We start from the raw sequence: 20122 nt of genomic DNA on the forward strand, positions 1-20122 counted from the left end.
TCATCCTCTGTCGCTCCAAGAAGAATGAGACCTCTCAACTTATTCTCATAAGGCATGCTCCCCAACCCAGGCAACATCCTTGTAAGTCTCCTCTGCACCCTTTCTATATTTCCCACATCCTTCCTGTAGTGAGGCAACCAGAATTGAGCACAGTACTCCAAGTGGGGTCTGACCAGGGTCCGATATAGCTACAACATCACCTCTCGGCTCCTAAACTTAATCCCATGATTGATGAGGACCAATGCACCATATGCCTTCTTAACCACAGAGTCAACCTACGCAGTTTAGTGATGTCTTGTCACAAGTAATGTGCCTGCTTTTCTGCCGAGTTCCACCTGGACCATGTCATCCCATACCCCCCTCATTCATGTACCTATCCAAACTTCTCTTTATTGAACCTGCATCCACCACTTCCACTGGCAGTTCAGAACACACTCGCACCACCATCTGAGTGAAGAAGATTGTCCTAAGATTCCTTTTAAATATTTCACCTTTCACCTTTAACCTATGATGACCTCTCACCCAGCCTGAAGGGGAAACATCATGGATGAACAGTGCTGTCCTTACCAATAATCTCCAAATCTCAAAAAAAATCATGATTCTTTATAAAAATGATAAAAGCAGGCAAGTCCTGCACAGAAATGTGGCCTCATATATCCTGACATAGCTGGAGCGAGTTAAGTAGCTTCGGAGTAAGTGTGGTTCACCAACATCTTCTGAAGGGCGAATGCTGAAGAGGATTGACTGATACCATGGACAGGTTCAGGAATAAATACATTAAAAAATATATTTGTTAAAATAATTCCATTTATTTTCATTTCAATAGTGTGATGAATTCCACTGAACACTTTTCCTGTTTAATAAAAGAGATATTGCATTAAAGCCTTAAAAATCTTCCTTTAAACAACACACACAAAATGCTGGTGGAACTCAGCAGGCCAGGCAGCATCTATAGGGAGAAGCAATGTCGACGTTTCGGGCCAAGACGAAAATCTCTTTATATGAATTTGTGTTTTGACTTTCAAAGAAATGATAAGTTTTTCTCTCCTTTTATTCTGGAATGATTACCAAAAACTTTATCCGCTGATTCGGTTCGGGGTATTAAAAAAATGCAAAGATTAGTAGAAATCAGTTTCTGGTCTCCGCTGGCCCGCGGCTCAGCGAACTCAGATAGCAGCCGCAGCTTTGCTGGTTAGTAGTAGTAGTCTCAGATGAACACGAAGCTTTCAATCACCCCTGCACAAAATGCACCTCCTTTCTCACACACATTAAACTAACGCGGGGTGGCGCCGCTCACTTTAGTGGAGCCATGCACTGTGGGAATGAACCCCTTCCTTCGGCTAATTCGCAAGCCACTGGTTTCTTCCCCTGCGGGGCAAAAAGGTTTGTCAGTAAGCTAGAACATCACTGCAGTACTGAGGTCATTAGCAGAGCATAACCAACTCCTTGGAAACTTGTTAAGTCATAATCTGCTTTAGGTTCACCAGCAAAAGCTGGGGCATTGGCTCACCCACAGCGAAACCACTTCCTAAATGGGAATTTATTCAAGGTCAGTGATACCCAAGTCAGTACTGCCTCAACCTCACTGTTTTTGCTTTTGTATTACTTATTTAATTCTTATATATACACACATTTCTTATTGCAATTTATAGCACATATTATTTATTACACTGTACTGTTGCCAGAAAACAATGAATATTGCAACATATGTCTGTGGAAATAACAAAGTACCCCGGCCAAGACAATCCTATCTTCTTGAATACCTAAGCATTTGTGGGGAAACTGGAAGATTAGTTATGAAATCCAAGTTACCAATAACCCTGTTTGCCCCACTATCACCCTTGTCTAGGCCCTATCCGGCAGATAGAGACATTTCAGAAATACGTAGCCTTGTGGTTACGTCAGACAAGTGTGGGTGATGCAAGTCTGAGTCTCAGAGTACAGCAAATAAGAATTTAAATTCAAGAGATGAAAATCAATCAATCAATCTGGAACAATGACCATGAGACCACAGGGTTATTTAAAGGAAGTTATATGCCTTTTATATGATGATGCGACAGAGTACAGAGAGGAAGTGGAGTGGTGGGCAGATTGGTGTGAGAAGAACAGCTAAGTCTGTACCTGGGGAAGACCAAGGATATCATTGTGGACTTCAGGAAGCTGCAGATGAACCATCTCCTCTGTGAATACATAGCTCCTCCATAGAGAGAGTTAAGTTCATATCACAGAGGACCTCACCTTGTCCCTTAATACCACCTCCCTGAACAAGGAGGCACAGCAGCGCCTCCTCTTCCTCAGGAGATTGAGGCAAGCGAGGCTCCCCCCATCCCCATCTTAGGTGAGTTTTATAGGAGCATCATTGAGAGCATCCTGACAAGTTGCAACTCCATGTGGTATGGGAGCAGCCGAGCATCGGACTGGAAGGTCCCATGAAGGACTGTGGGAACAACCTAGAGGATCATAGGGGTCTCCCTACCATGCATTGGGGACTCCAGGTGTGCTGCATATGCAGGGCTCTTAGTACAGGTGTCCCCCGCTTTACGAATGTTCACTTCGCTTTTACAAAGGACCTACATTAGTAACCCGTTTTTGCATTACAAAGAGGATTTTCACTTTTCAAAAAAAATTTCCCATATAAATTAATGGTTCTTCGCTTTACGCCATTTTGGCTTGAGAATGGATTCGTAGGAATGCTCTACCTTTGTAAAGGGGGGGGACACCTGTATTATTGAGGATCCCACCCATCCATCCAGCACCCTCTTTGACTTTCTACCATCAGGCAGGAGACTCCGATGCATAAAAATAAGAACGGTCAGGGTGAGAAACATCCTTTCCCCAGGCCATTAGTCCTCTGAATGCCCTGCCGCATCGCATCCGAAGTGTCACCAGTCAATCCTTTCTGTGCCTTTACTTTGTTTATTTATATCTAATCCATCTGTAGATTTTATCATACTTTCATGAGTTATTGTGCGTTATATGTGTACTACTGTGCTTTATACCCCGGTTTGAAACTTTGTCTCGTTTGATGGTATACATGTCTACTTTAAATGACAATAAATTTGACTTGACTTAAGGATGGTCACCTACCATCTTTACCCAGTTTGGCCCACATGTGACCAGAGAAACCAACAAGGTTTGACTCCTGACTATTTTCTTCATCTGGGGAGCACATGGTCACATGGACAACAAATGCTGGTATTGCCAGGAATGTGCACGTCCTGAAGCCACATACACACACTTGCACATGGGCAGAAGAGATTGGTCACAGCATTCATTCCAGACCCCAGGAAGTCAAATAGCATCAGGTCACACCAGGTGGCCACCTACAGCCTTCTCTCAGGTTTCCTCCATGTTGAATACCACTAGGAAAAACAATTAGAGTGCCAACGGTATAAAATGGAGTCACGGCAAAAGGGCTCAGCAGTTTTTTTTGGAGGAAGTGGGTAACTACAGTGAAGAAGCAGATTTCTAACTGCATGTGCTGTGTTATGCTGTGCATGACTATATGTATTGTATTTTGTACCTTGGCCCCGGAATAACAATGTTTCGTTTAGTTGTATACATGTGTATACTGAATGACAATAAACTTGAACTTCTTGGCACAGTGATTGAGATATAATAACAATAGTTCAGCCACTCACCTTGTAAGTGTTACACACCAGGTTAAACAGAGAATTTACAGCCTGGAGCTCCAACTTATCGGTGTGTTTCTGTGAAAGGAATCGAGATTTACCCCAGTCAGATCAAGCTTCCGACAGGAAATTACTTTCCTAATCTACTGGACCTCAACAAAAAGAATTAAGGGCAAAATCTGAAATTTACACTTTATATAATCTCAGCGATTAATCCGGTTCTGAAAAGTCCGCGACAATGCTGTACCTGGAGACTGCACAAGCAAAATCATGCCCATGTGTGCCCAGACACTGAACCAATGCCAGGTCTGAGACAATTCTATCTTTATCATCATTACATGCCCTATCATATGGCGTAGGTGATCATGGTCTTTCCACGACCATGATGTTCTCGGCAAATTTTTCTAGAGAAGTGGTTTGCCATCGCCTTCTCCTGGGCAGTGGCTTTACAAGACGGGTGACCCCAGCCATTATCAATACTCTTCAGAGACTGTTTGACAACAGTGGTTGCATAACCAGGACTCGTGAGATACACTAGCTGGTCATACATCCATCCACCTCCCTTGGCTTCACATGACCCTAATCAGGGAGGGGTGATGGGGGGGCTACACCTTGCCCAAGGGTGACCTACAGGCTAGCAGCGGGATGGAGAACCTACACCTCCTTTGGTAGAGACGTATCTCCACTCCGTCACCCATATATAAAACTACTAACGCAACAAGTTTTCATTACGTGGGTAAGTTTTGCTGTGCAACTTAACCTGAAGCAATCCCGCAAGTAACTTGATTGACAACACCTTGACAGATCACCACCTCCCACCCCCCGGACACATGCAATGTTCTGAAATTTCAATTCCACCTTTTTGTAATTCCTAATCAAACAGCGGGGGGAGAGCCAATGGCCAAATGTGCACCAATATAAATTAGTGAGAATGGGCATATTCACAGACATGGCCCTATACTTCCCAAGCTTCATCCAATGCTCTTCTATTAGAGAATGGGTAAATAATAATAATGATTGCTATTTTGTTAACTAATGAACTACAAACAGCAAAGTAATAAAACTACTGTATATTGATTGCTGGCAACCACGTTGAGTATTACATTTAAACACCACCCATTCAACAACCGACTTGACTGCTAATCGAAGCTGAAAGCAAGCAAAATAATCAAGGTAATGGACTTTGTTTCTTGGAGAACAAAGAGCTAGATGGAAGTTGATCATGAATAATGCCAAGCACTGTACAGGAGACAGCTTAGGACTATATTCTTAAATATCTGCATTATGCAATTTAGCAAAATTGAATATTTTAAGGTTCCAGTAGAGTATGTTAGATCTGGTGAAACTGCCAAAGTGTGTTGAGCTGTGTGAGACTGGAACCATTTCCCTCAGTTGCCAGTCTAGGGAAAATGTGCTTCAGTGCGGAGCTGATAGAGGCCTTTAATACAAAAAGAAACTTTAACAAAGTGGATGTGAGAGAACGTCTACGTTTGACAGGAAGGGGCGTTAGTACAAGATGGGCACTAAAAAATCCAGTAGGAAATTCAGATGAAACTTTTTTACCAGAATGTGGAACTTGCCACAACAGAGAATGGTTGAAGTTAATATTCAGATGTTTTTAAGGGATTGGGCAAGAATGGGTGAGAGAAGGGAATAGAGGCTTAGACGAAGAAAAGTAAGAGGCTCTCTCGCTCGATGCTGTTGGAGGATGTTACCAAAGCTCTGCAATTTATGGATTAGACTGTAGACTGTCGTTCAATCTAACTCTCTTTCAGTTCTATGTTTTTTTTGGCATTCTGGCTTTTGTCCATCCTTTCTTGTTGCTGTTTGGTGCGATTTGTAAGTTTTTTTGAGTGAGGGAGGGGTTTGGGGTTTGATGTTCTTGTTGCTATTGGGCACAATCTATTGGCTTTTTGTGTGAGGAAGAGGGTTTGGCGGTTTGACGCCCTTGTTGCATTGGGTGCGATCTGTTAGTTTTTTTGTGCGAGGGAGGGGGTTTGGAGTTTGACGCCCTTGTTGCATTGGGTGCAATCTGTTAGTTTTTTTTGTGCGAGGGAGGGTGTTTGGAGTTTGACGCCCTTGTTGCATTGGGTGCAATCTGTTAGTTTTTTTTGTGCGAGGGAGGGGTTTGGAGTTTGACGCCCTTGTTGCATTGGGTGCGATCTGTTAGTTTTTTTTGTGCGAGGGAGGGGTTTGGCGGTTTGACGCCCTTGTTGCATTGGGTGCGATCTGTTGGTTTTTTTGTGCGAGGGAGGGGGTTTGGAGGTTGACGCCCTTGTTGCATTGGGTGCGATCTGTTGGTTTTTTTGTGCGAGGGAGGGTGTTTGGAGTTTGACGCCCTTGTTGCATTGGGTGCGATCTGTTGGTTTTTTTTGTGCGAGGGAGGGGGTTTGGAGTTTGACGCCCTTGTTGCATTGGGTGCGATCTGTTGGTTTTTTTGTGCGAGGGAGGGGGTTTGGAGGTTGACGCCCTTGTTGCATTGGGTGCGATCTGTTGGTTTTTTTGTGCGAGGGAGGGGGTTTGGAGTTTGACGCCCTTGTTGCATTGGGTGCGATCTGTTGGGTTTTTTTGTGCGAGGGAGGGGTTTGGCGGTTTGACGCCCTTGTTGCATTGGGTGCGATCTGTTGGGTTTTTTTGTGCGAGGGAGGGGTTTGGCGGTTTGACGCCCTTGTTGCATTGGGTGCGATCTGTTAGTCTTTTTTGTGCGAGGGAGGGGGTTTGGTGGTGTGGAGTTTGATACCCTTGGCGTTTGGCACAATCTGTTAGTTTTTTAATGTGAGGGAGGGGGTTTGGAGGTTTGGGGATTGATGTTCCTATTGCCATTTGACACAATTTGTTTTTTTACGTGGAGTGAAGAGTTGATAATCGTGTTGCCGTTTGTGAGAATTGGATGTTTTGTGCAGGGGTGGGAGTGGACGTCTGTCTTTGACTGAATTCCATGGTTTTCTTTGTCTCATGGCTATCTGGGGAAGACAAATCTCAGAGTTGTATACTGCATACATACTTTGATAATAAATGAACCTGTGAATGGAGCAGGAACACATGCACAAACTACTTCTGTGCTGTATATCCCATGTGATCCCTAGTAAGATCTCCAGTTGCTGTTTTTACCTAAGTATGCTTCTTTAAAGAAGAGAAAATATTGGTATTGTTCAACAGTTTAAAGAACAGTGGAGAACAAAACCTCAAAACATTCTGATGTAAGGTAATCAATCTTAAAATTCAACTCTGTTACTCTCTCTACAGATTCTGCCCAACCCGAGCAGCATCTTCACCATTCTCAGTTCGGTTTCAGACGTGCAGCGTCTGCTCTCGCTGGGATACGACGGTAACAGCAATGGAAGCTTGGCAGCTTACCCCGTTGACCAGGATCCAGGGAACATAGTTGTGAGGTGGCCTCAGCGCAGAAGTTCGTTCTGCATTCTCGTGCATCAGCTTGTTTCCCAAGTCGCCTTTCACACAATCTTCGATAACGCTCCAGGTGACATTGGGCTCGTAAACTTTTAGGCACTGCAGAGATGACAGAATGAAACTGTAACTTCAAAAGCGAACTTTAAGAGAATCACTGCTCCTGTCACAGGGTGTGAGAACTTCGCTCTTGCACAGGACACGTTATTTCTTAGAGGGACCCATGGGTTAGTAGTTGGGCCCCGAGTCTGTGATGGCACGGGGAAAGGAGAAGTCCCCCTGTTCAGACTCAAGAGCCGGCTCTCTGCCAGCTGGTTCAGGAACTGTGTTGCACTTGTGGGACCACTGCTGCCGAGAGTATTCAATTCAAAAGTGACATTCGGCACTCTGGCAGACCACAGCACAGATGTTTTGTGCAAAAAAGGGGAACTGCAGACACAAAAACACTTCTGTAAAACAGGAAGTGGGAGTGTGTCAGAAAATGCCCCAGACTCAGATTGCTGAACGCCTAACCCCCAGTCCCACTGAGCCCACTGCTTTGTAGCCCAGGCTACAGTAAGACATTAAGACCATAAGACATAGGAGCAGAATCAGGCCATTCAGCCCATTGAATCCATTCTGTCATGGCTGATGTATTTTCCCTCTCAACCCCATCCTCCTGCCTTTTCCCCATAACCTTTGATACCTTTACTATTCAAGAACCTATCAACCTCTGCTTTAAATATACCCAATAACTTGGCTTCCACAGCCATCTGCGGCAATGAATTCCACAGATTTACTGACTAAAGAATTCCTGACTAAATTCTCTGACTAAAGAAATTGCTCTGCATCTCTGTTCTAAAGTTCCACCCTCAGCAATGAAAACTATCTCCTAGCCACCTCTTCTAAACCACGCCCCCCAACCCGCATTCCAGCTTTGGCACGGTAGCAACCCACAGCCTTGTACTCGGAACACTCCCTGAGGTTCTCTGCAGTGCGGTCAACCAAACTATTCCGCTGTATGTAACACTGTGCAACTCCAGGTTGGTTTTGCACTTGCCTTACATCTGCAAGCTGTTGATGGGATCCTACCTCTTGTCACAGCAACGCTAACTTGCAATCACTTAATTCCGCTTCTGTGCTTTGATTCTAAAGTGAGGGTCAGCTACCTAACTAAGTCTCCTGCACAACCAGGGTCCAGGTAACGAGAGTCAAAGTGGGGAAATCCTTATGGAGCAGCGCTCAGGATACAGGGTCTCATCTGACCTCCGGTTTTGTCCAGTCTTCCCCCAACTCCTGGCCACCGTGCCCACAACCCATCCATTGTCAATAGCTTCACTCTCGAAGATTTGGAACTATGCCTCATTTCGTGGACTTGCTATGTGCTGGGTAAGCAGTTCATTACATAGTTCTCCTGAGGGGTCATTGATAGTTGGCTTTGCTTGGTTAAGGTGTGGGCAAAGAGCGATTTTAACTTCTGACGCTCCACATTTTCTGTTTAAACCACATGAAGCAGTCTTTCCAAGTATTTCAGACATTTGCCCTCCCTTCCAAACCATCAGCCTCCTTTTTCAGCACCACCTTGCCCAAGCCTAGGCCTTTATCTGAGAAACCTCCTCCTTGTTTTTGAATCCTTCAGTCTCGGGTACTAGCATCAGTTCAAGCCTGGTCTGCTGCTGAACTGATTCCTAATGGTGGGCTTGCCTTAGATCATAGAACAATACAGCCCCGGAGTAGGCCATTCACTCCACAATGATGTACTGAACCAACCAAACTAGTAAACAAATGTCCAACTAAACTACATAATGATCATATCCTTTCATTTCCTGCACATTCATGTGCCTGAGGATCTTCTGAATGCCTCCTTTGTATTTGCCTCCACCACCACCCCAGGCAACGCACTCCAAGAACCCACCATAGTCTGAGCAATAGAAACATAGAAAACCTACAGCACAATACAGGCCTTTCGGCCCACAAAGTTGTGCTGAACATGTCCCTACCGTAGAAATTACTAGGGTTACCTATAACCCTCTATTTTACTAAGCTCCATGTACCTATCCAAAAGTCTCTTTAAAGACCCTATCGAATCTGCCTCCACCACCGTTGCCGGCAGCCCATTCCACATGCTCACCACTCTAAGTAAAAACTTACCCCTAACATCTCCTCTGTACCTACTCCCCAGCACCTTAAACCTGTGTCCTCTTGTGGCAACCATTTCAGCCCTGGGAAAAAGCCTCTGACTATCCACATGATCAATGCCTCTCATCATCTTATACACCTCTATCAGGTCACCTCCAATCCTCCGTCGCTCCAAGGAGAAAAGGCCGAGTTCACTCAACCTATTCTCATAAGGCATGCTCCCCAATCCAGGCGACATCCTTGTAAATCTCCTCTGCACCCTTTCTATAGTTTCCACATCCTTCCTGTAGTGAGGCATGATAAATTTGCCCTGCCTACCTCTTTCAAATTTACACCCTCTTACCCTAATTACCTACATTTTGCTATTAGATATTTCAATCCTGAGGAAAAGATACTGGCTGTCTAATCTATTTATGCCTCTCATAATCTTATAAACCCTGATCAGATCCCCCCTCAGCCTCCGCCACTACAGAGAAAACAACTCAAGTTTGTTCAATCTCTTCTTAAAGCATTTGCCATCTAATCCCGGCCGCATCTCGCAGAACCGCTTTGGCATCCTCGGCACCCTTCCGGTAACGGGGCAACCAGCAATGAAAGTAATACTCCAGATACGGCCTAACTCAAATTCTATAAAGCTGCAAAAGCTTACAACAGTGTCCTTCGAGAGAAAAAGAAGATGCTGACTGGGCTGAAACTCTGCAGGTAATGCGTTTCCTCTGCTTGGTTTGTTGAGAACCAGGGAGCACTGTCTCAAAAGAAAGGATCAATCACTCAGTTCTGAGATGAAAATAAGTTCTCTCCTAGAGGGTAGAGACTCTGCAAATTCATCACTTAAGGAGGTTGTGCAGGTTCAGTCACTGTGCATATACAAGACAGAGATGGGCAGGATTTTAAACATCATGAGGAATAAAGGGGTACGGGAAAAGTGCAGAAAAAATGACACTGGAGAAAATACCTTTCAGGGCAGGACACAGTTGAGGGGCTGAATAACTTATTCCTGCTTCTTTCTTTAACATTTTAAATTAATTGGTTAAGCGTAGAACATACAGTCAGTGGCCACTTTATTATTTGGTACAGGAGGTTCCTAAAGTGGCCACTGAGTGTTTGTTCATGGTCTTCTGCCTCTGTAGCCATTCCACCTCAAGGTCTGACGTGTTGTGCATTCACAGAAGCTCTTCTACACACCGCAGTTGTAACTCATGGTTATTTGAGTCACTGTCTCCTTCCTGTCAGCTTGAAGCAGTCTGATCATTCTCCTCTGACCTCTCTCATTAACAAGCCGTTTTCACCCACAGTACTGCCGCTGACTGGATTTTTAAAATTTTTTGCAGCATTCTCTGTGAACTCTAGAGACTTGTGGGTGAAAATCCTGGGAGATCAGCAGTTTCTGAGATACTCAAACCACCCACCTGGCACCAATAATCATTCTATCAACGTGACTTAGATCACAAATTCTTCTCCATTCTGATGTTTGGTCTGAACAACAACTGAACCACAGGACCATGTCTGCATGCTTTTATGCATGGGATTGCTGCCACGTGATTGGCTGATTAGATAATTGCATTAACGAGCAGGTGTACCTAACAAAGTGGCCACTGAGAATAGAATATTACAACTCAGTACTGGCCCTTCAGCCCACAATATTGTGCCAACCTTTTAATCTACTCTAAGTTCAATCTAACCCTTTTTTCCTACAGTGCCCTCCAGTTTTAGATCATCCATGTGCTGATCTAAAAGTTTCTTAAAAGTCCAAACCCTTTGAGTAACTCGACTTCTTTTGTCAGCAATCACCTATCTTGTTGTAAAAATATTAAACATCCGACCTTTACATGGATGGAGATGTACATGGGAGACATAGATGGGCTTAGTTTGGGAGGGTAGGTGGGGAGTGGGAATGCCCATGCCTGACCAGTAGGTAACTGAGCACTCACCAGTGGAGCAGCTGAAAGCACATTGGGTGCCGATTCCATGCAGAAAATGATGGGGAAGTATCGTTCAGTGTCCTTGAGGGTGTACATCAAGCAAGCCTGAAAATTTAAAAACACAGAAAAACTGAAAAACTGCATACAATAATGACACAGCTACATGTACCTGCAGCAGCCGGATGGCCATCTGAAGAATAGCACTGAACTCGGCAGTATCTATGGAAGGGAATAACCAGACAACTTCTCCTCCCAAGTCCTTTCATTGGACTGAAACATCAGCTGTTTATTCCCCTCCATAGATGCTGCCCGACTTGCTCAGTTCCTCCAGAACTTAGTGTGTGCTGCCCAAGATTTCCAGCAGCTGCAGAATCTCATGTTGAATATCCCCAAAACAGTCTGATAATAAAGTGATGCCTTTCACAGTCATTGTGTTAACAGACAGATGCTGCAAAGACCAACAATCTGTCACTCATTCTTCGGAGTTTTCTGGGTTTCATGGATGTCTGTGAAGAGTAAGAATTTCAGGTTGTACACATTCTCCGAGATTAAATTGAACCTTTGAAACATTGAAATGACTATCATAAAAATGGGGGGGGGGGGGTGGGGATCTTGCTGTAGGGAGAAGAGCACACAGGCCCCAGATACTTGGCTAGAATACAGCAATGACGCAGGATGTCATGGTTCCGGTTGGCCGCTCCCCTTTAACACTTCTTTCTCCCTGATTATGCCCCAATTTCAGTCAATTGCTGCTAGTTACCCAACTACCGTACATCTGGCCTTCATCAGAGACTGGGAAATAAATACAAGGGCGACTGTATCACAGGTTGCCAGTTCGTTGATCAATTCTCGTGTGATACTTCGTTCCCTGTTCCGATTAGAACCGGTAGTTCTAAGTTCTGCTCTAGTTTCTAGAGAGTCCCTGTGAATCCCGTCTCCTTGTCAAGGTTCCTCTGGTTTCCTGCTCTACGTTCAGGTCTACGCCAGCCTCCCCAACTGAGTTGACGTGCCAGTGTCCTGCCCTTGGGTTCTCCTCTGTCGCCCCCGTGTAACACAGGAAAGAAGTACAAAAACAGCACATTAATTGTACAGGATGTTATCCACCCTAATATTAAACGGGATAGCAGCAGTGTGAAAGGTCAATCTTTCAGCCGTTACATAAGAGGTCCACTATGTGAGGGTTAGTTTCAAATTTTGCAAAGTGAAGCTGCAGGTAGTGGAAATGGTCATAAAAGGAGTCCATCTAGTGCAGTTATGGAAAAGGACCAAAATACACTGGTAGTGATGGTCTTAAACTGGGAAAGGCCAGTTTTCCTAAACTGAGATGTGATTTATCAATGTGAACAGGAAATAGCTGCTTAAAGAAAAAAATCAGCCTGATAGCAGTGAGATACATAGCATCCACCGGTGGTGAGAATCAATGTTTGGTCAAGGAAGGTGGAGGAGTGCTTACAGGACTGCCTTGGATCGGTCGACTGGACAATATTCATCTTTGAGTCTGAATGAGTACGCCACAGTTGTCACCAACTTCATCAAAACCTCTGTGGATGAGTGTGTGCCTTCAAGATGGTACTGGACATACCCAAACCAAAAGCTGTGGATGAACCAGGAGATTCATAGTGTGCTGAGGGCTAGATCTGTGGCATTCAAGATCAGTGTTCCAGAACTATACACGAAGTCCAGGTACAAGCTGCAGAAGGCCATCTTAGGAGTGAAAAGACAATTTCAACTGAGGTTAGGTACGGAATCAGATGCACGTTAGCCCTGGCAGTGATTGCTTCCTACAAAGCGAAACCTAGCATCATGAATTGAAGTGATGCATCACTTCCAGATGAGCTCAATGGCTTTAATGCACGCTTTGAAAGGGAGAATAAAACTATACCTGTGTGAATCGCTCTAGCATCCAGTGACCCTGTGATCTGTCTCGGAGGCCAACGTCAAAACAACTTTCAAGAAGGTAAACCCTCACAAGGCGTCAGGCCCTGATAGTGTACCTGGTAGGGCTCTGAACACCTGTGCCAACCAACTGGTGGGAGTGTTCAAGGACATCGTCAATCTCTCACTGCTGCAATTCCAGGTTCCCATCTGTTTCAAAATGGCGACAATCATACCAGTGCCCAAGAAGAGCAGAGTGAGCTGCCTCAATGACTGTCGCCCAGTGGGACTCACATCTACTGTGATGAGGTGTTTTGAGAGTTTGGTTATGACTAGAATCAACTCCTGCCTAAACAAGGACCTGGACCCACTGCAATTTGCCTATCACCACAATATGTCTACAGTGGATGCAATCTCACTGGCTCTCCACTGGGCCTTGGATCACCTTAACAATGGCAATTCCTACCTCTGGCTGCTGTTTATTGACTACAGCTCGGCGTTCAACACAATCATACTTTCAGTTCTAATCAAAAAGTTCCAAATTCTGGGCCTCTGTACCTCCCTCTGCAACTGATCCTTGACCTCCTCACTGGGAGACCACAGTCTGTGAAGATTGAAAATAACACTTCTGCTCTCTGACGATCAACACTGGCGCACCTCACAGATGTGTGCTTAGCCCTCTGCTCTACTCTCTCTACACCCACGACTGTGTGGATAGGCACAGCTCAAACATCATCTATAACTTTGCCAATGACACAACTATTGTTCCCAGAATTTCAGATGGTGACAAGGAGGCATACAGCAGTGAGACAGATCCAGTGGTGTCACAATAACAACCCTTCACTTAACATCAATAAAATCAACGTATTGATTGTAGACTTCAGGAAGGGGAAGTCAAGGGAATGCACAGCAGTCCTCATCAAGGGATCAAAAGTGGAAAGGCTGAGCAATTCGAAATCCCTGGGTGTCAACATCTCTGATGAGCTGTCCTGGGCCCAACTTATCGATGCAATGACAAAGTTCAAAGTAAACTTCAAAGTTGAAAGAAGAAGCTATACTTCATTAGAAGTTTGAGGGGAATTGGTTTGTCACTAAAGACATCAGCAAATTTCTACGGGGATGTACCATGCAGAGCATCACCGTCTGGTACGGAGGGGCCACTGCACAGGATTGGAAAATGTGCAGAGCATCACCGTCTGGTACGGAGGGGCCACTGCACAGGATTGGAAGAAGCTGCAGGAAGTTGTAGTCTCAGCCAGCTCCATCATGGGCACTAGACGCCCCAGTATGAAGGACATCTTCAAGTGATGTCTCAAAAAGGCAGTACCCATCATTAAGGATCTCCACCACCCAAGATATGCCCTTTACTCATTGTTACCATCAGTGAGCAGGTGCAGGAGCCTAAAGACACACAATTAATGTTTCAGGAACAGCTTCTTCCCCTTCGCTATCAGATTTCTGAACAGTCAATGAACCAATGAACACTTCCTCAGTACTTTTTCTCCTTCTCTTTTTATACCAACAACTTAATTTATTTTATGTGTCTTATTGAAATTAATAGTTTTTATTACTGTACTAGGTATTGCAATGTACTGCTGCTGCAAAACAACATGACATATGCCTGATTCGATACTCGTGGCGGAGTCTGAGGGAATGAACAAGGAGACGAGAGAGAGAGAGTGAGATAGGGGAAAGGGGTCATGAGTGGAAGAGAGTGATGAAAATGAAAGAGAGAAATATGACACAAAATCCATGAATAGACTAATTCATGGATAGGCTAATAGTTTAACCAGTTGCCGGGAGAGGGATAGTGGCAAACCGAGTTATTAAGGAGAACGGAAGACACAGAGTTTAATTAGAGAATGTTTTTGCCCTCCTGCACTGGATAGTGGGCAATTTAGAGCAAGGTGCGTGCGTGCGTGCGTGCGTGCGTGCGTGCGTGTGTGTGGGAATGGGCTTGTTTTGCTGCTGTTGTTGTTCGTTGTGTTGTTACACCGAACATGGTGGACATGCTACGTTGGCACGGGAATACATGGCGCCACTTGCGGGCTGCCCCCAGCACATCTTTAGGTTGTATTGGTTGTTAACATGAACGGCACATTGCTCTGTATGTTTTGATGTAGGTGTGATAAATAAATAGATCTGAAGAAAGAGATGGCATGTTATTAGATGTATTTGAGGAGCAGCTGGAGAATCTTTGGCGGTCCCAGCAGTATCAGAGCACCCCTGGTCTTTGCTGGAGCTGCTCTGATTGGATAAGAATGAAGCAAGCACTTCTGTTTCCAATTGGGGGAGGATTTTAAATTGGATACAAAAAGGGGTGACTAAAGGAGAAAATGGAAGAGAAGCAGCCAACGTGGACTGTTCGGATTTGGAGACAAGTATCGTAATGTTTGGTAACTGAAGAAAGTCAGGATCCAGAGAGGGTAAGGAAACATTCAGGTAAGGTTCCACCACTCTTTCTGATTGGCTTCTGCTAAGCCCCATGATATGAGTATCATAATGATAAAGGGCAGATTCCATAGAGACTGTATTCAGTGGGCTGGGTCTGATGAGCGGGTATTGGTTCCTTATTCTCACACGTATTGTCACTAATTATGATTTATAATTTAAATTTTTATTATATTTACTTCGATTTGTACTTCAGGGAGCGCAAAGCGTGGAATCAAATATCGCTGTGATGATTGTACGTTCTAGTATCAATTGTTTGGTGACAACAAAGTAAAGTATTAGGTACCAAGATACAATGAAAACCTCATCTTGCATTCTGTTTATACATATCAAATCATTACACAGTGCACTGAATTAAAGCAATAAGGTAAAGCAATAACTATGCAGAATATATGTAAAAGGTATCAGAAAAGAGCAGTGTAGATAAACAAAGTGCAAGATCAGAACGAGGTAGGCTGTGAGGCCGAGACTTAACCTTATCGTAAAAGAGTCTGATAACAGTGAGTCAGAAGCTGTCCTTGAGCCTGGTGGTACGTGCTTTCAAGCTTTTGTATCTTCTGCCCGATGGAGACAGGAAAAGAGAGAAGGTGTGGGGTGGGTGGGGACTTTTATTATGCTGGCTGCTTTACCCAGGGTGTGAGAAGTGGAATCAGTCTGCTTCCTGTGTACACAGCTCTCTGCAGTTCCATTAGGCATCCAGGCAGAACGGTGTAGTTGGTACAGTCAGACTCCAGCAGGGTGGACGTATCAGTGAAGAGGCAGGATCTACCACTGCTCAGTAGCCACTGCCTCTCCAGGGGTGCACAAAGGGGACCCCCCCCCAAGCAGATGGCAAGGAGCGGATCTGACAGCCAAGGCGTGCTGAAGGGATTCGAGAGAGCTGAGAGGGACAATCTGGGATGGACGAAGAGAAAAGGTGGAGGAAAATTAGAGAGGATGAATTCAGATCAATAGGAAGCAACAGATGAAGTAGTCTGACAGGAAGCCTTGGGGAGCAGGGCAAAGGCCAAAGGACACAGGTCATGATGTTGAGGAAAGTTTCACCTGCCCTTTATTCCTTTTTGGATCCAATACACACCTCAATCAAGTTTCCGGTACATTCATCCTCGCCATGCTGACAGGTGAAAATCCACTTCCCACTTTCATTTTTCTCCTACAAGAGACAGAAAGAAAATATTTCAGGGTTATCAAGGGAGATTTCAACAGAACCCAGAGTGGTTTGAAAACAGGCCAGCGTCACTCAGTAAAGAGCTGATGCAAAATCTTATCTCACCCCTCCAGATTTGGTGTCAATTTCTTGTTTTATCGGACTTGGTTCACCACAGGACAGATTTCAGTGTTAATGAGTGAAGGAGGTGGCTGTAGCCGGGGGTCTGGTACCACAGTGAAGGAAGCACTAGGTGACTAAGGGGCAATTTTGGGAAACGTGGAGGCCCCACCAATCCTACAATTCAGGATTTCTCCCAACATCTAAAGTTCTTTCTAGTACCCGAACTTGCACTGTTCGGACAGACCACCACAGACAAAGATTCAGAGATTTTCTAATGCAGAGAGAACCGAAGGAAAGAGAAGTAGTTTGAATAGGAATGCAGAAGCGGTTAAGTGTAGGTTGACAACAGGCTGTGACGTAGGGCACTCTGAGACAACTTGGCTGAATTGCTTCCTTCACACAGGAGAGTCAAACTGCCTCGGTCACCATAGGGAAATGGAATGGCCTCACTCCTCACCTGCTGGGGAACAGAACATGGACCTACATGGCCCACCTTTCCCCATCGACTGAGACCAAAGCTTACCATAGCGTTTCCATATGGGATGAGACTGACGTTCATCACATCGTTCAGCATCACCCAAGTGGGGAAAAGCTGCAATACAAGGAAGCCTCGACAAGCTCCGCAGAGACTCTCATAGTACAGGCTGACCTGGACGGGTTCAGCGGGTTCCAGCTGCTTGAACTCCAAACACTGGTGCAGCACCTAGAACAGAAAGCAGTGGTGGTCAAATACTGAGCCCAAACAGAGTATAAAGAAGATACTGTCTTTCAGCCCAACAAATCCATGCAAGCCGTCAAGTACCCATGTACCTGTCGTAAAAAAATCCATCCAGATCAACGGCCTAATGATCCACAAGATTGTCAGCAAGAAACAGGAGATGGTTAACGACTTCAGGAGAACTCGCTCCACTCACACCCCTCTCCACGTTGGCAACACAGCAGTGGGAACTGTCAGCAGTTTCAGACTCCTGGGGATGCACATCTCCCACCACCTCTCAGGGTCCCAGAAGACATCCTGCACAGTCAGGAGAGCTTGGCAACGCCTCTACTTTCTGAGGAGAGCTGGACTATGAAGATCAGTATTCACATCATTCTACAGCTGCACAGTAGAGAGCATCCTAACGTGCTGGGTCACTGCGTGGTACGGAAACTGAACTACAGCAGACAGCAAGACTCTACAATGGGCATCCACCATCAAGGGCATCTTTACAGCATCAGGTTTTTATGCTGTGGTCCAACACCATTAAGGAAGGGGTCCACTGAGCCCAGGTTGGAAACCCCTATAGACATGGAAATGGGTCAGTAACGTCATGAAGGATCCCATCCACCCTGCTCATGGGCTGTTTGCCCCACTCCCATCAGGGAGGAGGCTACGTAGCATCCATGGCAGCACCAGCAGTCTCAAAAACAGTTACTTTCCCCAAGTAGTAAAGCTGATCAACATCTCCAGCCAACAACCCACCCTTCCACATCCCCCCAGCACCACTCCTTTATCACTTCCTGTCGGAGTCACCTTTTGTACGGACACTCCTGTGTCTAGCGTCACTTTATGGACATACAATCAATCTGTGTATATAAGCTATCTCATGTACTTATATTTATTGCGTTCTTTTTATTATTGCATCCCTTTTGTGCTGCATTGGATCTGGAGATACAATTATTTCATTTCCTTTTACACTTCTTTTGCAAAATCGCATTCAACAATCTTGAATCGATTCCACCAATTGAATAGATTTAGAAATAAAATGGCAGCGTCAAAAAGGATGTCCACGAAGCTCCTGCCCAGTCACAGAAACCCACCTGGTCTATAGATAAGGTGCAGAACAGCAGCTCTGCCAAAGTGGCCCGCTTTGACCTATTTGTGACTCAAGATCCACAGCAGTGTGAGTAACTCCGAATCGCTCTGATAAAGCCATGGGAGATGGTTCTACTTAATCATGAAATACCTTTACCGTACCAAAACAAACAAAAGGGTGCATCATCTTCCCAGTGGTGATCAGAGAGAGGCGGCAAACGCTGACCTTACCAATAATGTCCAGGGCTGGAATAAATAACAAAGAGTCACCCTCACTCTTCTAAACTCATGGATGGAGTCAGAAGCATGCAACAGGACCTGGTGTTAATCATTGCAATCGGTAACCACCCTGGTGTTTGGGCTGCTTCACCCTATTCAAGAACATATCTCCCCAGCCAAGGCCTGGGTGGATAATCACAGTCATGCAGATTGGGTTTGATCAGAACAGCGGTATAATGCCGTCCCTTTTATTTCTGCTATTCTGAGATATTAAAAGAAATGCTCTCTTGGTATCATATTTTAGGTTCCACAGCAGAATTTCAAAACATGACACGGGGAATTGGGCCAAGAATACGATTCCAGTGAGGAACACGTGACCAGGTGAGGAATATTCTGTCTAATATACGATAGGGTCTTTTAGGAGACTTTTAGATGGAGCTCAGTAAAATAGAGGGCTATAGGTAAGCCTAGTAATTTCTAAGGTAGGGGCACGTTCGGCACAACTTTGTGGGCCGAAGGGCCTGTATTGTACTGGAGATTTTCTATGTTTCTATGTAACAGAGTGGGCTGGTCTCACTTTCTGGAGTTCCTGCGGGTTTCGGTACAGTAAACGAGGTTTCCGCCACTGAACTCATCAATTACTAACTCCTGCCCCCCACCCCCCTCCCGGAGCTTCTGCTGAAAACAGAAACTGTGGCAAAATGCTGGAGGAACCCAGCAGGTCAGACAGTTCCGATGGAAAAGAATAAACAGTCAATGTCTCGGGCCGAGACCATCCATCGGGACTGGTACAGATCCCAGCAAAATAACCACATTCTGATTAAAGTTTGAGCACCTGTTGCTGAAAGAACTGGTTTGGAAAAAAAAAGAACATGCACGATTACCTGTGTAGAATAAATTCTAGCTAAACCCGGTTGTGGAGTTAAAGGCTTGGAACCGTACCTGGCAGGCGCTGGCGATCTGGTAGGAGCTGCACCACAGTGCCGGGGGATAATTGCAGGCTGGTACCCCGCCAGCCTCGCCCACTACCAGTAACAGGAGGCAGCTCAGGGTCGCTTCCACTCTCATCCTGTGCAACTGTGCGAATGACCGGCACGTCCCCACGCCGCGCCTCCCTAATAAGGCGAGACTTCCTCCATCTCTCACGTGACAGAGTGGCTTCAGGGGAGTGTTAAACCTTCGCCCCGCAGTGTTCACCGAGCGTACACTTTCCATCTGACTCAGATTCAACTTCCCCCTTGCAGAGTTAAGCAAGCAGATGCACAGGTGAAAAGATCCGACCCAGTGAGCAAGCCCATGTGACGAATGGCTAAATCTTTTCATTTTTCTCATTTTAATTTAAAAACGCTGCTAGATTGATAAAACCAGAATTACCTCAGTGAAAATGATACACAGGAAAGAAGTTCTCTCCTCCTGCACGCTTTGAGCCACT

The 20122-nt window shown here is 45.2% G+C and overlaps 1 protein-coding gene across 1 annotated transcript; it reads right to left on the reverse strand.

The window, feature by feature from the left end:
* Positions 1 to 789: 789 nt before the first annotated feature.
* Positions 790 to 19920, reverse strand: LOC140739841 (gamma-interferon-inducible lysosomal thiol reductase-like). Its single transcript, XM_073068434.1, has 7 exons — positions 19633 to 19920; positions 17200 to 17379; positions 16485 to 16559; positions 11090 to 11185; positions 6990 to 7142; positions 3642 to 3710; positions 790 to 1368 (listed from the first exon to the last, which is right to left on the reverse strand). Exons 1-7 carry the CDS (start codon positions 19903 to 19905, stop codon positions 1294 to 1296), a joined length of 921 nt encoding a protein of 306 aa, XP_072924535.1. The 5' UTR covers positions 19906 to 19920; the 3' UTR covers positions 790 to 1293.
* Positions 19921 to 20122: the final 202 nt, after the last annotated feature.

Source organism: Hemitrygon akajei, chromosome 16, assembly GCF_048418815.1.
Source record: "Hemitrygon akajei chromosome 16, sHemAka1.3, whole genome shotgun sequence".
Taxonomy (NCBI): domain Eukaryota; kingdom Metazoa; phylum Chordata; class Chondrichthyes; order Myliobatiformes; family Dasyatidae; genus Hemitrygon; species Hemitrygon akajei.

What these genes read in the sequence shown, in the direction of transcription:
- LOC140739841 (XM_073068434.1), bottom strand. Translation starts at nt 19,905, where the DNA reads ATGGAAAGTGTACGCTCGGTGAACACTGCGGGGCGAAGGTTTAACACT. An exon ending in TCCCATATGGAAACGCTATG is followed by an intron (nt 16,560 to 17,199) that starts GTAAGCTTTGGT and finishes TGTCTCTTGTAG; the next exon opens with GAGAAAAATGAAAGTGGGAA. An exon ending in GTACCGGAAACTTGATTGAG is followed by an intron (nt 11,186 to 16,484) that starts GTGTGTATTGGA and finishes TTAAATTTTCAG; the next exon opens with GCTTGCTTGATGTACACCCT.